General features: G+C 40.2%; 1 protein-coding gene across 1 annotated transcript in view; it reads left to right on the plus strand.

The window, feature by feature from the left end:
• ELP4 (elongator acetyltransferase complex subunit 4) overlaps nucleotides 1–15253 on the plus strand; it is a 238990-nt gene extending 223737 nt beyond the window's left edge. The window contains exon 10 of the mRNA XM_061203206.1: nucleotides 14777–15253. Within this exon, the coding sequence (XP_061059189.1) occupies nucleotides 14777–14908 (132 nt within the window). The 3' untranslated portion in view covers nucleotides 14909–15253. The remainder of the gene's footprint in view (nucleotides 1–14776) is intronic.
• The last annotated feature ends 2762 nt before the right edge of the window (nucleotides 15254–18015 follow it).

Raw genomic sequence — 18015 nt, forward strand, 5'->3', positions numbered from 1 at the left:
TAGCTCTTGTTAACATTTCCATAGAAATATGCATTTTGATTAAACCAAATAAATAAATACAAAAAAAAGAAACCCTAAAAGTAGGCATAGTCATTTATCTATATACTCACAAATATTTTGCTCTTTTCTGATCATCAGTATTTTTTTCTTGCTTTATTTGCTTCATATCCTTTAACTTTATTTCCCATTATTCATGGAGAGGTTTTCTATCTAAGACTAAATTGATTCTCTGCATACTTCTTATCTGTGAAGTCACTTCAGCAGAGAGTTACTCTTTGGAGTTAGGTCCTCATCTCTAATCTGTATCCCTCAGCTAGTGCACTCGGTCTGGTGCTGCCCCATCACCGCCCTAAGGCATGTAGAGAGAGGGCTCTCGCTTTGCCCAGTCTGTTCACTGAGCTCCCTTTGAAATTGGTGAGGAAGGAGGTCTGTGGAGGGGAGAGATAGATGTACTGGTTGACTATTTGACAGCAGTGTAATTTGTAAATTTGCCGTAAACTTTTAGTGAGAATTGGGGCGGGGGTTTCCGAGTTAACATGCAGAAATCAAAAGGAAAATGGAAGTTTCATTTCATTACCGAGGGTTCTGATATGAAAGGGATTTTTTCTAAAATTTTACCAAGATCTCGGCAATTAATCTATACACTTAAAGATATTAAAATATTCCTAACATTGCCATGTTATATGTATATTTATATGTATAAATAAACATCACACTCATATACACACATGCACACACACACACAGTAGCACTTATCAAATAATACTGCTTTATACCACCTGGCTGTTAATTTAAATTTGGAGCAAGTGAAATATACACCACCTAGGAGAGTGTACCTTTGACCATGAAGAGTGCGGAAAATCACCGCTGTAATTGATACTTTTCATTCATCATGAAAAGTTTTTATACTGTCAGTAGAGAGAAAGCCACATTTCATTTTGTCAAGCCAAAAACATACTACCTAACTGCCTTTGTATAAAAGCTAACACAACATGTCAAAAATAATAGCATAGCCCTCAATATACGTTGAACTGGTGAAAGCAGTTAGGAACGGTTTGGCAAAGATAAAACGTAAAGTTAAGTTTTACATTATTTTCTTTTCATTCACATTCACACCAGGTAGACTTTGTCAAATACCTATAGTAAAGAAGAACGTGTTCACGCATGCAGAACAAAATAAAATAAGATTAAAAGCTCCAGGAAATCTGCCTGCTTCAAAAAACCATTAAAGTGTGCCTATCCCTCAAGCCTTACAAATGTGTTAATTGTCGTGTTTCAGTCATGTAAATATGTTTCAGCATAAAGTAAGCAAGATTTCCTGTTATAGAAGCACTGCTATCTGGGGGTGTGTGGGTAGGGAGGGACGAACAAGGACTAAATAACACACTGTAATGAAACCTGCCTTTGGGCAGCACATGCCTCAGTTCTGAATGCCCAGAAATACTTCACAGACGCTCTGGGCTGCCTAGCAATGGGAATTTCTAATTCTGGCTAGCTTGACAAAGTAAATACAACTATTGAACATAAGGCAGCTCCTAATAAAAAACAACAATTCCCCCTTGTAAACACCTACAGTTGGCCCCATTAAAAATTCTTTCTTCATATCCAGGAACTAGCAAACCCTTAAACGTGGGGATCTCAAAGTAACTACAGAGCAGTTGGGAGATTTAATGCTGTCGACATGTTATACATTGCCATTTCCACCGAGCCCTTCATACCCCATCTCAGGGCTTTGTGGAGCAATGTTCTGCACACACTGTAGGGCATTATGCAAGCAAACACATTGGCCATTATGCTCCCAGGACTCATTCATGGACAGCCAAAAGGAAATCAATATATGTTCATACTTACATACGAAAATATATGGTTGAGGGAGTGTTCATCCAAAGCTGCCAATTTGGCGTTATTTAGTGGACTGAAATCAGTGTGATAACTTAAGCAATTATCTGATTTCAAAATTCTCTGATTCCTGCTTTTTCACATGTTACAATTCATCTCTTCCATTAGCTATGTATCAGTCAGTCCTCTGCCAGTCCCTAAGTTAAAGTGCATCTGCTATAGTTTCAAAAGTCTCTAGGATTTAGGGATCAGCCTTGAGCTTACACACATATTTATCTGCTAACAGTTTACTGAGTAGGAAGCTTCAGGTTACAGTAAGGAGCAAACATTAGTTTGAATTCTAGCAGACAAGAACAGATTGTACCTTTTGCCACCTCCAGAATAGTTTCCATATGCTTTAAGAGAAAAAAAGTTCTCATATAATTAGTAGTTTGAATTTATTTCTAAAAGAAGTGTTTTTTTCAAGCTCAACATTCAGATCCGAAAACGGTATATGTTCCTAAAATATCTTACTATGCTTAAGCCATCGGAGGGGTAGTACCAAAATATTGCTCCTAAAATGTTTCCTCACTTGTCTCGGGTAGAAAAGGGGCCTTCTGGACAAAGCAGGCTTGAAGAGCCTATCAAAACGACGATCTCTCCACAGAAAGATCTCAGTCTTCTTCCACTTAACTGCCAGAGCAGCAGTAGGCCCTAGATCTCAAGAGTCTCTCAGCTTGGCCCTGCTCAAGCTTAATTCAGATTCTATACACTCTGGAGCTTATATGCTCCTGCCTGCATTGTGTGGTCCAGAGCCCATACAAGCCTTGGGTTAAGCAGAGTTGGAGACCAGTCAAAAGGTTGCCAGAGTGAGAAGCCCTGCTACAATTCAGGAAGGATGAATGAGAGGGAGTCCGTTCAGGAGATATGGGGAGTCTCATTCAGGCCGTGATGCACAACCACAGGATCACAGTGGCCATGTGGGACTTAGCCACCCCATTCCTTTATCCTTTATCCATCCCAGAGAAGAGGCTAGTGGCGGGGGAGGGCGAGGGGAGGCATCTTTCACAGTTTCTACTTCCAAGTTTAGGTCGCAATTCAAGTCACTTTATTCCAACTGTTACCTAAATGATATATTTTTTTCAGTCCTGCTCGTGTTAGAACATGAATGAGAATAAAATGTGCAAAAGAAAAAGGAGAGACCCAAAGAAAAGAAAAAGATACTGCCTTTAGTTTGTGTAGAAAGTACACCTATTTTAAGGAAAGTTCTCCAGGAATAATCTAGTTTGTTCTCCATCAGTGTATGAAATAAAGGAGGAGAATAACATGACTCCCCATATCTCCAATGTCTGAAAGTTCAGGAACATTGGAACTGAAACATGGTGGTATTCTTATTATTATGTAGTCCAAAAGATGCTGACTCACATTTTAAGAGGATTAAACGCAACAAGCCATCCCCACAGACAGCACTGCCAGAGTCTTTCCTCCATGCACACTTCACACAGGGCCCAACCCCTCCACCTGGAATCTTCCTGTTGGGCAGGCGTGAGGCTGAGAACCACCACTCCCCACAGGAGCACGGTGGGAGTGGGAGGATCCTGTGGGTCACTTAATGACTAGAATGTCTTTTCTGAATCAAAAGAAAGCAGGATCTAGAACAGCCTGTGTACACCACCTTTTGGAAAATTCTGTCTTTAATAGAATACACGTTTGCAACAACTGTTGTTTTCTGTTATTGACCCACAGCATCCTCCCACTCCCACCGTGCTCCTACCAAGCCAAACTTCTCCTAGCCGCGGCCACTCCCCTGTTTGGTGACTGCTCCAGAAAAGGTGCCCTTTTCTCTGTCCTTCAAAAATGCCAAGCTTATTCCTACCTTAAGTCTTTTGTATTTCATTCCCTTTGCCTGGAAACTTCTTTTTCAGGTCCTCATTGGTCTTTTCTGAAAATTTAGATCTTAGCTCAAATGTACTCTGCAGAAAGGCTTTCACCAATTAGAGTAGTACCCCCAGACAGTATCATATCACCATGTTTCATTTCCTTAAAAGACTTCTCACTGTCTGAATTATCTTCTCCATTTGTTGGCTTTCCTGTATGTTAGCTGTCTCTCCTTGTGTTAATAAGTGTCTATGTATTGTCCCTCTCTGAAGTTGTAAGTTTTTTGAAAGCAAGGATTTTGCCTGTCTTGTTCACTATTTTACCTCCAGTGCTTAGAAAAGTTCTGGCACATAGAGCAGTGAGTAAGAATGTGGACTTTGAAGCCAGAATGCCTGAGTTCAAATCCCATTTGAATACCCTGAAGTTGCAACATCACTTCGGTATTTTTCAGACTTGGTCACGTATTCTACAACCAGTTGAAAGGGAAGCTTGGAAGTAAAGTCTTTATTCAGGATGGCCGTATATTCCCAGGTTTTTCTACTAAAGGAGGAAGGGAGAGTGGACACTGGAGGTTAATGACAGTCTCTATCAGAGTCCACAGCCCTTCGGAACCCAAATATCCGTGCACAGCCTCTTCCCACACACTTACCTCTTCTTCAGGGGTGAGTGGGGAATCCTACAGGAGAGAAACTGCAAAAATTCTCTGCCCTGGCAGTAGAGGAGTGTAGCCCAGTTTGTAACCCTCAGTTCTGCCCTCTGGAAGGAACTCCCTTGTCCACTCTCCTTTGTACCCCTTTAGAAAGTTATTCCTTGTCCATTATCATTGACGGCTACGTGAAGTCGCTATTAGAGTCTGTGCCCTTTGGGGGCTGCACAGTTTTTACAGCCCACTTATTGATAGATCAGATTTGGGGGCTTAAGATTTCTTTAGGGGTTGAATACTCATAGACTCTTGACCAGGCTTGTAGTTTCTTTGGCGAAACAACCCCCTCAAAATTTTATGAAGTTCTGGGTTGATTTGCTTCCCTTTGCTTCCACATGCAAGTAATCACAGCCAGAGTTGTCCAGGCATAGTTCTAGGATTCAGCTGCAGGAAACAGATCCCATCTAATTATTTTATGCAGTCAGAAAGGTTATACCAGAAAACTGGGAGCTAGTGCAATAATTGGAAGGGCTGAAGGATAATGTCACCAAACTGGCCTCCAGGGAGGCTACTGCCTCTACCAAAGTCAGGAAGGTGAGGAACTGGGAGACCGCAACTGGAGCTATTCACTGGAAGCACACAGCTCCGTGGCTGCAATCTTGGGGCAAGTAACTTCCCGCTGCCACTGCTGCCAGTACTTCTTGGCCCCCATGAAGCAAGTCACTGGACACTGAAACACTGGGCTGGCCTCCATTTCCACAGCTGCCTCTCTGCTCGCATGAAGCCTGTGAAGCTGTTGACTAGTCACTAGAATGCAAAAAAACACAACAACACAAAAAACTGTCCCTGCAACAGTGCTTGCCGATTGCAGCAGTAAAAGTAGCAGGAGGAGAGCACCTGCTTCTCTTCCACCTTCTAAATCTAGTACAGCTGCGTCTAACTGGATAAGCCTAATTCACACCTTTCCAGCCTCTTACCTGCAGGCAGACACACCACAAGGCAGTTGAAATGGGCGCATGTCCACCACAACTCTTACCTTGTAAGACTTGAGTCTTATTTTCTGGCCTCTCTGTTCTACCTATACCTCTCTCTTTCATCTTACTTGTAACTAGCTTGAAGCCATCTGAAATAATCGACTTGAGAGGGAAGGCAACACCCTTAATCTGACTTTTGTCTCTGAGCTGGCTCCCATTTTCTGGCCAGCCTCTTAATGAGGTATTTCACCAAGGCTTAGGGGCAAAGACATCTGTGAAGGTTGCCTGCTCTGGTGTGCAATTGCAGAAATAGCTGGGTTTTTTCAACCTTCTGACATCCCAAATTACCAAGCTTTTATTCACTTTAAGTTGTGAGCTGCAGGCAGGGCATTTCCTTTAATAGAGTTGTAGTTCCTCTACCTCTTCTTGCATATTCTATAGCTCTAGGCTAAGTTCATTCCTCTTTCATAAATAACTTTGCCAAAAATGGCAAGAAACCACTAACACAACAATATCCTGAATTTCTCCAACGTTTCAACTGGAGCCACAGGCCTAACAAGGGTAGTCAGCTTTCCAATCTGTGATACTGACCTCAGTGCCCACCTTCCAACCACTAAGCCAACTTAGATTTTTTTTTTTTTAAACATCTTTATTGGAGTATAATTGCTTCTCAATGGTGTGTTAGTTTCTGCTCTATAACAAAGTGAATCAGCTAACACATATATATGGAATCTTAAAAAAAAAAATGGTTATGAAGAATCTAGGGGCAGGACAGGAATAAAGACGCAGATATAGAGAATGGACTTGAGGACACGGGGTGGGGGAAGGGTGAGCTGGGACGAGGTGAGAGAGTGGCGTGGACTAATATATACTGCCAACTTAGATTTTGATGGTAGAACTCGATCCATTTTTCAGGCCCCAAATTCTCTGTAAGGAGGATATAGGTTAGGCTGCTATTAAAGAAATTCAAAGATGCAGTGGCTTAAATAATATGGAACACATACCACATAAAAGCTCAATTCGGTGGCCCAGGGCTCTTTTGGTGCCAGGTGGTGTCAGGAGACCCTAAACTAATTCTGTGGTTTTGCTATGCCCTCCTCAGCCCATAGCTTCTGTTTGATGGCCCAGGACAGCTGCTTCAGCACCTACCCTCAAGTCCACATTTCAGCGAGTGGGAAGGGGGAAGTTTGGCTTGTCCCTAACGTTGTGGAGCCTAGAGCAGGAATGCAAATAAAGGACCACATTATTATATGCCTCAATATTTAAAAGTTACCAAGCCAAAAAATCATTAAATATGCTTTCCCTTCCTTCCTTCACAAATATACCTACCTGGAAAGCCAAGTTTAAATTTAGGATCAGGGTTCTACTCCAGAACATGGAGACATAGGAAGAACGGGCCTACAGCCCATCTCCTTTCTCTCCCCACCCCTGTCTCCTTCCCACACACAGCGGGCAACGTGATTGTGCTTGGGGATACCCAGCCTTCACATCCAAACTGTCCACACTCCCCACAAACAGCCACCCCTGGCTCCTCCTGGGGCCCCAGGGTGTGCACATAGACAACACAGTTCGCCCACGGTGGACAAACCTGGGGAAGAGACCTGTGCAGGCTTTGTGGCCATTTGCACAGGGAGTTCTGAGGTTCTGAGTACCCAGAGTGTGTCCTATAATGAAGGATACAGGCTCTAGATGGGCACATCCCCTTCACCCTGTTAATTCCTCACCCCATGAGGAGGGGTGGGTCAGGGCCCAGGGTGGGGGCCCTCTTGCTGGGGTCGAATAATGATGCCAAGGGAAAAGGGAAGTAATTGGCACCTCCCCCTCTCTAAGGATCTAACCTTGAGCTTAATCATAGCACTTCTGCTCAAGATGAAGCAACCAGAGCTTAATCACTCAGCCTCAGCTATTGGCAAAGGCAGCTGGGGAGCGTGGCCTTTACTCTGGGAGGCCATGTGTCCCACTAATACTCAGAGATTCTTTTACTCGCTGCAAAGGAAGAGAATAGATATTGGGAGTAAGCTAGCAATCTCTGCCACAGACACATGCCTTTTCACAAATCACACTTTTGTTTAGACAAGTGAGTTCTTCACGATCTGCTCTCAGAGAGGTGAGTTTGGAGGCAAGACAATTCTGTCAGTTATAATTGACAGTCAAAATAATTGCACACCTGAGCATTTTTCAATGGGCAGCCAATGTGCAATGTTCCAGCTCTGAAATTTTGTCTAATTTTCAGATCAATCAGGAAGAACCAAATGAATTTTTTTCAATTCAAAGGATATAGTATGATTATGACATTCAATAAAACAATTTTAATCCAAAACCCTGGGGATGAATTGGATCTTAAACAAACAAACAAAACTGAAACCTAAAACCTGACCATGTTTTGGCAGCATTTCTTCCAGAAATATTCGGCTGCTATCAAACGTACACTTATCAATCCAAAAAGAGCAAAAATATGGTTCTGGCATGATTTCCACTGCCCTACTCATATATAAGAGTAACACAAAATTCACCAAAATTAGGCAAATGCATCTTCCACATTGCAAAATTTTAGCCAGATGTAGAATAACCACAATGTAACATTGCATTGTAATAATGTAATGATTATGGAATAATGTAAATGCAATAATATAAAAATATAATAATTATATAACGGCATATAACACTGTGCGGGTTTTTTGCAAGTTGAAATAACGCTCTGAACTCTTGTGAAGAAATAATAGTGATGATGAATAACATATCAAAGCCTGCTTCATCTGGTTCCTTCCCTCTACCCTCCTCCTAGCGCCCCCCGGAAGGAAATCAGTCTCTCCACAAAGGACATATATCCCTTTTTATGATATAAAAGAGACTCTGAGCACTACTTTAACCCCTGCCCTCTGGGTTGGTGGGGGCATCAGGTGTGCATTTCCTTGGTCAGAAACGAAGTAGGGAGCCTTCCGCCATTAGCAGGAGCTCACACACAGAGTGAATGCTTCGGGAGGGTGATCGTTTTGCTATGGCCCTTCTCGAAACTGTAGCTGACTACTGGTTGTCTCCCAGTATCCATTTGCTCCTTCTTCCATAGTAATGCATTTGCTGAACATTTTCACATATTTTAAAACATTTCCCAGCCTCCTTCGCAACCAGGTGTGGCCATGTTTAAGTTCTGGATGTGTATGGAAGTGATGTGTCCAACTTGCAAGTCTTCCTTCATGGCCCCTGCTTCCCACCAGCTGAGAGAGAGCAAAACAGATCAGCCTTGGAGCCAGAAGTGGGAGCCGCTTGTTGAGGATGGCAGACCAGTCCTTCCGGTTCAGCATTGCCTACTTCTGGCCCGTAAAGTGGGAGATAAATAAACTTCTATCTGTTTTTTAGCCGTTTCTTGAAGTGGGTTGGGATATCTCTGTATTGCAGCTACTTAGCCTATACTCTAATTCATTCCCTACCATCCAGAGCAGTGCCTCATAACACAGAATATGGCTACAGAAATCAGCAAATCATGCTCCAGGTTAGGGCATCACACAGCTCTTGAAAGAATCAGTGGAGTGGGATGGCAAGTCTTTTGTGCATTGGTTTCCTGCCCATGATATAAAGAAGGGGAAATGCTTTTAAAACTTGAGTGGAGAAGCTTCATCTTCTGACATTTCTTTTGTTATTGTGTCAGCATTAAATACATGTGCAAGATAGATTTTTTTTTAAATAAATATGGGCTTCCCTGGTGGCACAGTGGTTAAGAATCTGCCTGCCAGTGCAGGGGACACAGGTTCAAGCCCTGGTCTGGGAAGATCCCACATTGCCGCGGAGCAACTAAGCCCGTGCTCCACAACTACTGAGCTTGTGCTCTAGAGCCTGCAAACCACAACTACGGAGCCCACGTGCCACAAATACTGAAGCCCACGCGCCTAGAGCCTGTGCTCCGCAACAAGAGAAGCCACCGCAATGAGAAGCCTGCGCACTGCAACGAAGAGTAGCCTCCGCAACTAGAGAAAGGTTGCATGCAACAATGAAGACCCAACGCAGCCAAAAATAAATAAATAAATAAATAAATTTTAAAAATAGATAAATAAAAATAAATAAATGGACCCCAAATTGCCTCCTTAATACAGCCATGCATATTTTCACTGGCCCAGAAGCCAGGCACCTAACATGCCCCATTTTCACTATTGTCTTACTAAGTATGAGGGAAATTATTTAGCCTTTTTAAATCTTCCCAGAAGCGGAGACAATGACTGCAGTTTCCTTTTATATTTATATTTCTTTACAGCACTGCAGTAGAGGGCAATGTGTAGTAAATGCTAAGACTTAGTGATGAGACCTGCTGGCCAAGTCCAATACTCTGTTTCTGTTGCTTACAAATATATGTTTTTCATTAAATTTGTAGATTCATTTCCTTGCCCTAATAAGCTCACTTATTTTTATCTTGTCCCAAAGGTATTTTTATGAGCCACCTCACATGCCTTCTTGAAGCAAAAAGAGGTAGAAATAAATTAGTGTAGTACTTAATAATTCACAAAACACTTCATATCTCATATGATCCCCATAATGGTCTTATGAGGGGAGAATTATTCACTTGTGATAGATGAGGATACTGAAGCTAGACAGGTGAAGTGACTTATCTGAAGTCACATTGAGAGCAAGTGACAGAGGGAGGCATTAAACTGTCGCTGCCTCTGTGAAGGGACCAATGTAGAACCTATATGTTCTAAGGTGTTTACAAGTTTTAATTTAAATTGATTGTGTTTTAAAGAAAAAAGAAAAAAACTATTAGAAAGTATTTTGAAATATTAACTCCTATTTCTGTGATTGTGAGTAATGGAAAGTTTGACTTTTCAGGAAATGTCATAAATTTTAAAGAATTAAGACAAATCTCTATTCATTTGCTAAGGGTTAAAATGTACTACACCAATTGTTTTCAGAAAACAAACAGTGCCTGGTGGTTTGGTCTTGGCAAAATATGAAAAATATAAATTGATTTAACTTCTTTTAATGGTATTTACCCGCAATTTGTCTCAAATCCAGGTGTAACCTAGATTCATTATCTTGCCCCTTCTGTCTGGGAACTGTGAGTGCTGAGCACAGGTCTGGCAGGCTGGGAGAAAAGGAATTAGGAAGAGAACTGTGGAGCCAGGAAACCCAATCCTATGTACAATCAGTAGAGTTGCTGACTCAAGAAGGAACAAAATATAGTCAGTGGCTCAGCCCAACAAAGGGACAGAGAGGTAGGCAGAGGGGAAAGAATCTCGGTCCAGCTCGGCTTGGTACTTACTCCCTGGAGCCACAGAGCAAAGCACTTCCGCTGCTACTTCTTTATTACGACCCAGGGCTTCCTATGGGGCTAAGGGTGCCTTTTGGCAGGAACTCCCCTAATCCGCCAGGGCATTTTGTCAGCCTCGCTATTTCCCACCTTGTAGCACTGAAGAAAAGGGACCCATTAACGCAGTGGGATGAATCGCTGTAAAGTACATAGGCCTCTGCGGAACCTTGGGAGTTGTCGCACCTTTCCCAGATCCCTTTGCCTACATAGAAATCATCATTCAAGACAAAGCATTCATGGAAAAAATAGGCAGGCAGTCAGCCAGACAAGCATCTCCTTCCTCAGCAGCACAATCCCTTCCTCCCAGAATCTGGGAAAAGAAAATCAGGTGGAAAAATTTTAGCTCAAGATTTAAGGTAGGGCTTCCCTGGTGGCACAGTGGTTAAGAATCCGCCTGCCAACGCAGGGGACAGTGGTTCGAGCCCTGGTCTGGAAAAGATCCCACATGCCGCGGAGCAACTAAGCCCGTGCGCCACAACTACTGAGCCTGCGCTCTAGAGTCCGCGAGCCACAACTACTGAAGCCCGCGCGCCTAGAGCCCGTGCTCCGCAACAAGGGAAGCCACCGCAGTAAGAAGCCTGCGCACCGCAACGAAGAGTAGCCCCCCCGCCGGCTCTCAGCAACTAGAGGAAAAACCCGCGTGCAGCAGCGAAGACCCAATGCAGCCAAAAATTAAATAAATGGATAAAATAAAATAATTTTTTTTTTTAAATGTAAGGTATGTTTTTGGCGCTGGCCTCAGAACCCCAGGTATAAAATGAGAAAGATGAGTACCTTGATCTGGTTTACAAGATTGAATCGCTACAAGATTTTTTGATAGTCTTGATTTTTACTGAAACCATTACCCAGTGCAACGTCAAGGTCCAAACGTTTATACCCCCACAGCCTTGCAGCTTTGGTCTAAACAGGTCACCGTACTGTGTAGAGTATCTTACAGCACATTTTCTCAGAAGACAGATCTGGGGTACAGCAGCATCTGAACGTTTACGTGTCAAGTGTGTAAATGCTTTGGAAGCCTCAAAGGGAAAGTGCCTGACACACCTGGCAAGCCTGGAACCTGATCTCTCCTTCTTCCTCGCTGCTTCACATCGCACTGACATGGTACACGGGGGGAGGCTCAGAAAGGGAGAAAACAAAACCCACTGCTTGAGAATTTAGGCTGCAGAGTAAGCTCGTTCGAGTAATAATCAACAAAAGCTGGCAAAATCACACGTAGATTCACATGTTTCCAAGAGCCATCCTTGGGCTTTTTTCAAAGGACACGGGTGTGCAACTAGCTTTTACAGTGTGACATTTGGTTAGAAGCATTTAACCACATCACCCCAAATTTTTGTGCTCAGAAGTTACACACGAATGGTATTTGACTCTTCTTCAAAGCCATTCAACCTGAAAGATTTCCAAGCATGTCACACGTCACATTTAGCTACTTTTGCTATGAAGGGCTTTCTGCCAACTGGCTCACGCTCATTGCCTAGAGAAGCAAAAGAAGAGAAATTTTTAGCAAATAGGTAAGCTCCTGAAATAAATGATATTATGCTGGTTCTGAATAAACTACACTAGTTTCCTTATTTGGATTGTCAGAGCAGTAGAAGCCTTCCACCAAATGCATCTTAGAGATGTATCCGTTCCACCGTTAAGCAAATCACCATTTCTGTATGTCAGAATCCAGTTCAGTATTTAACACCTAGCCCATCTCGGTGAAGCTTTTTCTGGCCCCCTCCCCGCACCACGATTTCTGCTTTGTCTCTGCCGTTCTTGTAGACAAAACTTGGACTGCTCACTATGAGGGTTACCTGTGTGCTTGCCTCATGCCTGTTACTGGATTGTAAGGCAGCACGGAGTATGGAGGGTGCTCTGTTCACATATCTGTTCAGAGTGCCTTGCTTCGAGTAGATTCTAAATATTTCTTGACTCCAGTTGATTTCCTAAACAGCCTAATCACCATCTGACCTCATCTTTGTGAGGTCCCAACCAAAAGTACACACACACACACTCACACACACACACAAACACACACATAAGTTTTGTTTTGTTTTTGTTTTTTTTTAAATCTTCATCCTTCCTGTTTTTTAATTTATTTATTTATTTATTTATTTATTTATGGCTGTGTTGGGTCTTCGTTTCTGTGTGAGGGCTTTCTCTAGTTGTGGCAAGCGGGGGCCACTCTTCATCGCGGTGCGCAGGCCTCTCACTATCGCAGCCTCTCTTGTTGCGGAGCACAGGCTCCAGACGCGCAGGCTCAGTAATTGTGGCTCACGGGCCCAGTTGCTCCGTGGCATGTGGGATCTTCCCAGACCAGGGCTCGAACCCGTGTCCCCTGCATTGGCAGGCAGATTCTCAACCACTGCGCCACCAGGGAAGGCCCATAAGTTTTTTAATGGTGACTTTTCTTTAAGTTTCAGAGAGCCTTCAGGTCATGCATATACCCTAGTCATTTTTCCTTTGCTCATTAGCAATTACTACAAGATCTTAAAGAAACATTTAAACTCAGCCATATAATTAAATATCTCTTCCCCTCCTGCTTCCTCACATGAACACTGTTAGAGTTAACACTACTGCAAAGACATTCGTGACCTCAGACCTTAAAGTCATGCATGTCTTTTAGATTCCTTCCTGAGCCTTTCACACTTTCATTTCTATCTGAAATCCTTTCTGAAACTAGGGTATGAAGAAATGAAAGAATTGTTTAAAGCAAAGGCAAAATGTGTCTTATTTGAGTTCTTTTTTATTATTCAAGAAATAGACATTTAATGACTTAAGTGACAGGCTGGGTGCTAAGCATACAAATGAATAATACTATATTTATATTACTGTATGGATATTATAGCTTTTCTGGACCTTTCTGACATCTTTGTTGATCACATATCTATATAATAGTGTCTTTCATCCTAGATATATTTGTACCAGCAAACTGAAATCAAGGAAGAATATTTTCATAAATTATTTTTAATGTTTTGATTCTTGCACACAGCTTGTGTTTACATGACAATAAACAAGCCTTTTATCAGGAAAGAAACTAGCCAGAACATATGCTGGTGGATCACAATATTTTGACCCAAAAAAATGGTTTTTCCCTTTTTCATCTTGAATTTTTTTTTTTCATATTGAAGGGAGTTTTCAAATGAAGGGTTTCAGGTAGGTTGTCTCCAGGTCAGTTCACCTCATCAAGGCTTTGCTTAGTCATCAGGGGATGACCCCATCCTGCCCTACTTACCTTTAGCCTCGCACACCCACTCTGCCTCACGCAAGAAATATGTTCCTTTGAGTTTGGATTTTTATGAAACAAATCATGTGGTCTGGGAGCACTGATAGTTGAAGGAATTTGATGGAGATCCTTTTGAAAACCAAAAAAGGTCTTTTGAAATATGAATATTTCTCCCTAATTACTGTAACTGTTTTGTAATGATGGTTGGTTACTGGGTCTCCTTAAATCAACCTGTATCTGCAGAAAAACAGGAGGGGGAGATGTTCAAAGCTACACTGTATGTTTGAAAACATGACCCAACATGATGCATAGAAACAAACTTACCAAGACCTATAGCAGATGTTATGGCTGACTTATCTGGGCATATGAAAAATATTGACCCTTTGATTGGTATCATTTTTTTCATTATGTCAATATGACATTTGTCTATGAAAATTGTAAGTTCCTTAAAGAAAGTATAGCCTTGAAATAAAAATCATCAGGTCAACTTAATAGACAAAGGGAAACAAGCATTTGTGGGAATCCATAATTGCTGAAAAGCTACATTCAGTTGAAAAATAATACCATCTTGGAGCTCTAGCCAAAAAAAAAAAAAAAAAGCCAAAAAACAACCCTGCCATTATTATGTGATATTTTTCAATTATGCTTTTATTTATGCACTTACATGTTTTCATTTCTACCTAAATAAGAAAAATCTTAATACATTTAGGTTTGGACTCTGGAAATGTGCCACTAAGATTCCTGGTCCAGTTTCTGTAATGGCTACAATTTGTAAAATCTAGTAGGAATAGGATGTGATTATATTGGGCTTCAGTCTGAGAATTGTTTTAGCAGGAATTTTATATGCAAGACTAAATGCTGATCAACAGAGCATAATATTGTATTCTGAAGTGTGCTGGCAAAAGCAAAATTAATTATTTCTTTTCTTCTTTCTTTCCTTCCCCTGAAATCTTCTGCCATAGCGACTGCATTTGCCTCCAGACTTGTCAGACACAGTGAGCCGCTCAAGCAAACAGGATCTGGCAGAATCCGCCAAGCTGCTGGGCCCAGGCTGTGGCATGACGGCCCGAGGCAAGAAGCACCTGGACTTCTAGTGATTCCTCCTTAGTGGTTGACACAGAATTATATGACACTCTAATTATGATTGCTAATAGCTTATGTAAATATTTTTCTTAACGATTTGACCTCCAATCCTTGAAAAACACAGTTAGGATTGCAAAATGAGGCCACCATTCTTCGTTATTTGAACCAACTTTCTATACAGAAATAGTACAGCAGAAATACTTTCACTTTAAATTTTGGTTTATGCTGTATCTAGAGAAAATAGATAATTTTATTTTTAAATAAAAGCAAATCAAGATGCCTTACAGTGGTCATTAGTGTATGTGTGTTTAAGGCACTCAGTTCATGGTAAAGTGCATGTTACAGCAGGTAGCATATAAAGCGTTATGAAATTCAAAATTATACATGAAAAATGTATTTTCTCTTCATTTCTGAAAAAGACACCTCCCACCAAAAATGCTAAGGTGTTTTTAAGAAATGAAAAAATTTGTTTGCTAATATATGAAGACTAAAATAAAATGAATTTGTATTTATGCATCCTGTTATGAAATTGATGAAGACAAGATAGTATTTTGGGATTAAGACTCCATTAAAAATAATTAGTCTGCCATAGTAGTTAATAAATATAAAGAACTTGAGTGATAGAAAACTTAGACAAAGAAGTAGATGGTCTCTGTTTAAACAATTAAAGTCCACACTGTGAAATTATGTCAATAGACATAATTCAGGATTGAAATTCAAACCGACAGCTACATTCATGCTAGGATACTGGGGGAAAACATGTATTGAAGCTTGGTGAGAGATTTTTACAAAACATCGGTCTGAGACAAAGTATAAAAAAGCTAACTCAGATTTCCATTGCATCAGGTAAAACCCTTTGTTAATTATGAACATTGGTAGGTGTGTACATTTATAACAATATAAACATGTCTTTGTGGATATAGTGAACTCATTTTCATATGAAATACTAGTTTTTTGAATCATAGTTCCATATTCTCAAAGCTTTTGACAAATAGTAGACAAAAAGTAAAAGTTAGAAAAGTAACTTGCATATTTAAGTAAAGAGTCTCAGTTTTTAAAAAAGCTGTTTAACATCTATTAGGAGAAACTGAATTTTCAAGATACATTTCCAAATATATTAGACTATCTTGAAGCAGTTATATCTAGCATTTTTGAGCAGTTTGCTTTTAATATACCACAAATTATACTTTATTTGTTCTTGACAACATCGCGGAAAACAAAGCCTAGGTTTTTAAAACTGTCTAACCAATATGATGAATGTCAGTCACTTAAAAAAAACCCACTGTAGCATAAACACATACTGTATACAGCTTTTATTCAGAATTAGAATAATTGAATCAATGACAGTGATTTGCCAGGATGTCAAATCTCTCCATCATATCCTGTCACTACCAGTTTATTTTTTGTGATCAAAATCAAAAAGACAACTATTTTGTCACCTGCTATTTCATTAGTACTAAAAATCAGGTTTCTCCTTCTATTTTTTTAGAATGTCTGGTTTATTTTTTTCACTTCTTTTAATTCGAAAGACACAAATTCTTCCCCATTTTCTTTTCAAAATAAAGTTTAAGAATTGATCTGTCAGTTAAAATTAAAGGGCTTTCATATTAAGCAAAGGTGCTTTTAAAATTTAAAGCAACTTCAAAAAATCAATTTAGTCCATAGATAATAAATAATATGCAGATACGCCACAAAAGCTTTGCTATGTCCTTTGAAAGCATTATGAACAATCTGAATAAGCTCAAGTGAATATTTTAGTTGGGTTATTATTTTAATAAGGCTAACCTTTTTCTTACCGTGTTGTGATTCGTTTTATACAAACACACAACGGAACAATTACATAGCATTTGACTCTGAAAAGGAAACGTGAGGTCATCGGATATGAAAATTGCTTGTCAAAAATACTTAGTAGGTCATTGATTTACTACCCTAGCTACCATGTCTATAAAATTAACAGCCAATTACTAGTTAGTATATGCTTTGCAAATAAATACTATAAAAATTGAATGTGCATATTTGAACCCTTATTTTAAATATAAAAGAAACTTTTAAAACTCAGTGAAAGTGCATTTTGAACAATAATAGTACCTGGGCTTTCCAAAAATCAGATTCAAGTACTTTGTTGGTCTGATTCACTAGGCAAGCTTTCTAAAAAATAAGCTACTGGAGAGGGATGTATATTTTTGTTTTGCTCTGATAAAAACCCACTCTAAAAATGTGTTTTCTTTCCTTCTGGAAACATCAATTGTCCATATGCTAATAACTTACTACATAAAAATACTGGTCCTCAATAATGCTACTGTAGGTATACAAACCATTTTGGTATATTATGAAATATACACTCTATTGACAGATTTCTTTTTCAATTATCAGCTTGTCTCAAAGATTTTAAGTAACAATGCCAAACAGTGTTTGAAACATCCTCATATCTTTTAAATGTTTCTAAAACTTCTAAACCCTCTATGGTATTCATTTCTTATGCTAGATTTGCCTTTCTTTAACATGAGGTAAATATTTTGACTGCTAGAGTCTGCTCAGGTGCTGGGGTTCTAAGACCTTCCGAATTTCTTTTTAGTAGCCACCAATTTCCACTTTTCTCTCCCATTTATTCTTTATCTCCACCTCCAGGACCTGCAAATACTAACAAACAAACACTAGACAAAATAAAACTACTTCAAAAGGAAGCAACACTGCAATCGATTCCCTATCTTTTAAAGAATCAACACATGAATGCGCATACAAAGCAAAAGTAGGGGGAGAGCCCTATTCATTCGTTTAAGCCCATTATGAATGTCATTTCTAAAGCATCATGTTAATGCTTTCCAAAGATAGTCACCATCAACACCACCAAATTTAAGCAATTCTAACCCTAAGCATTTACACTTTGAACTTCAAAACTGAGCAGTGAAGTCATTCAGAACCGAGGCAATAAAAAAAAATTTTTTTTAATCAATAATAAAAAACAGATGAGGTTTATTCTTGAGGAACAGAAAAGGGAAGAATTTGTGTTTGGCCTTGGTGAGCCAAGCGTTATACAAAGAAGAAAACCCTTTAAAAAAAAAAAAAAAAAAAAAAAATCTCGTTAACATTAAGGCCCAGAGCAAAAAGAAATAAGCAG

Source organism: Eubalaena glacialis, chromosome 10 (genome assembly GCF_028564815.1).
Source record: "Eubalaena glacialis isolate mEubGla1 chromosome 10, mEubGla1.1.hap2.+ XY, whole genome shotgun sequence".
NCBI lineage: Eukaryota > Metazoa > Chordata > Mammalia > Artiodactyla > Balaenidae > Eubalaena > Eubalaena glacialis.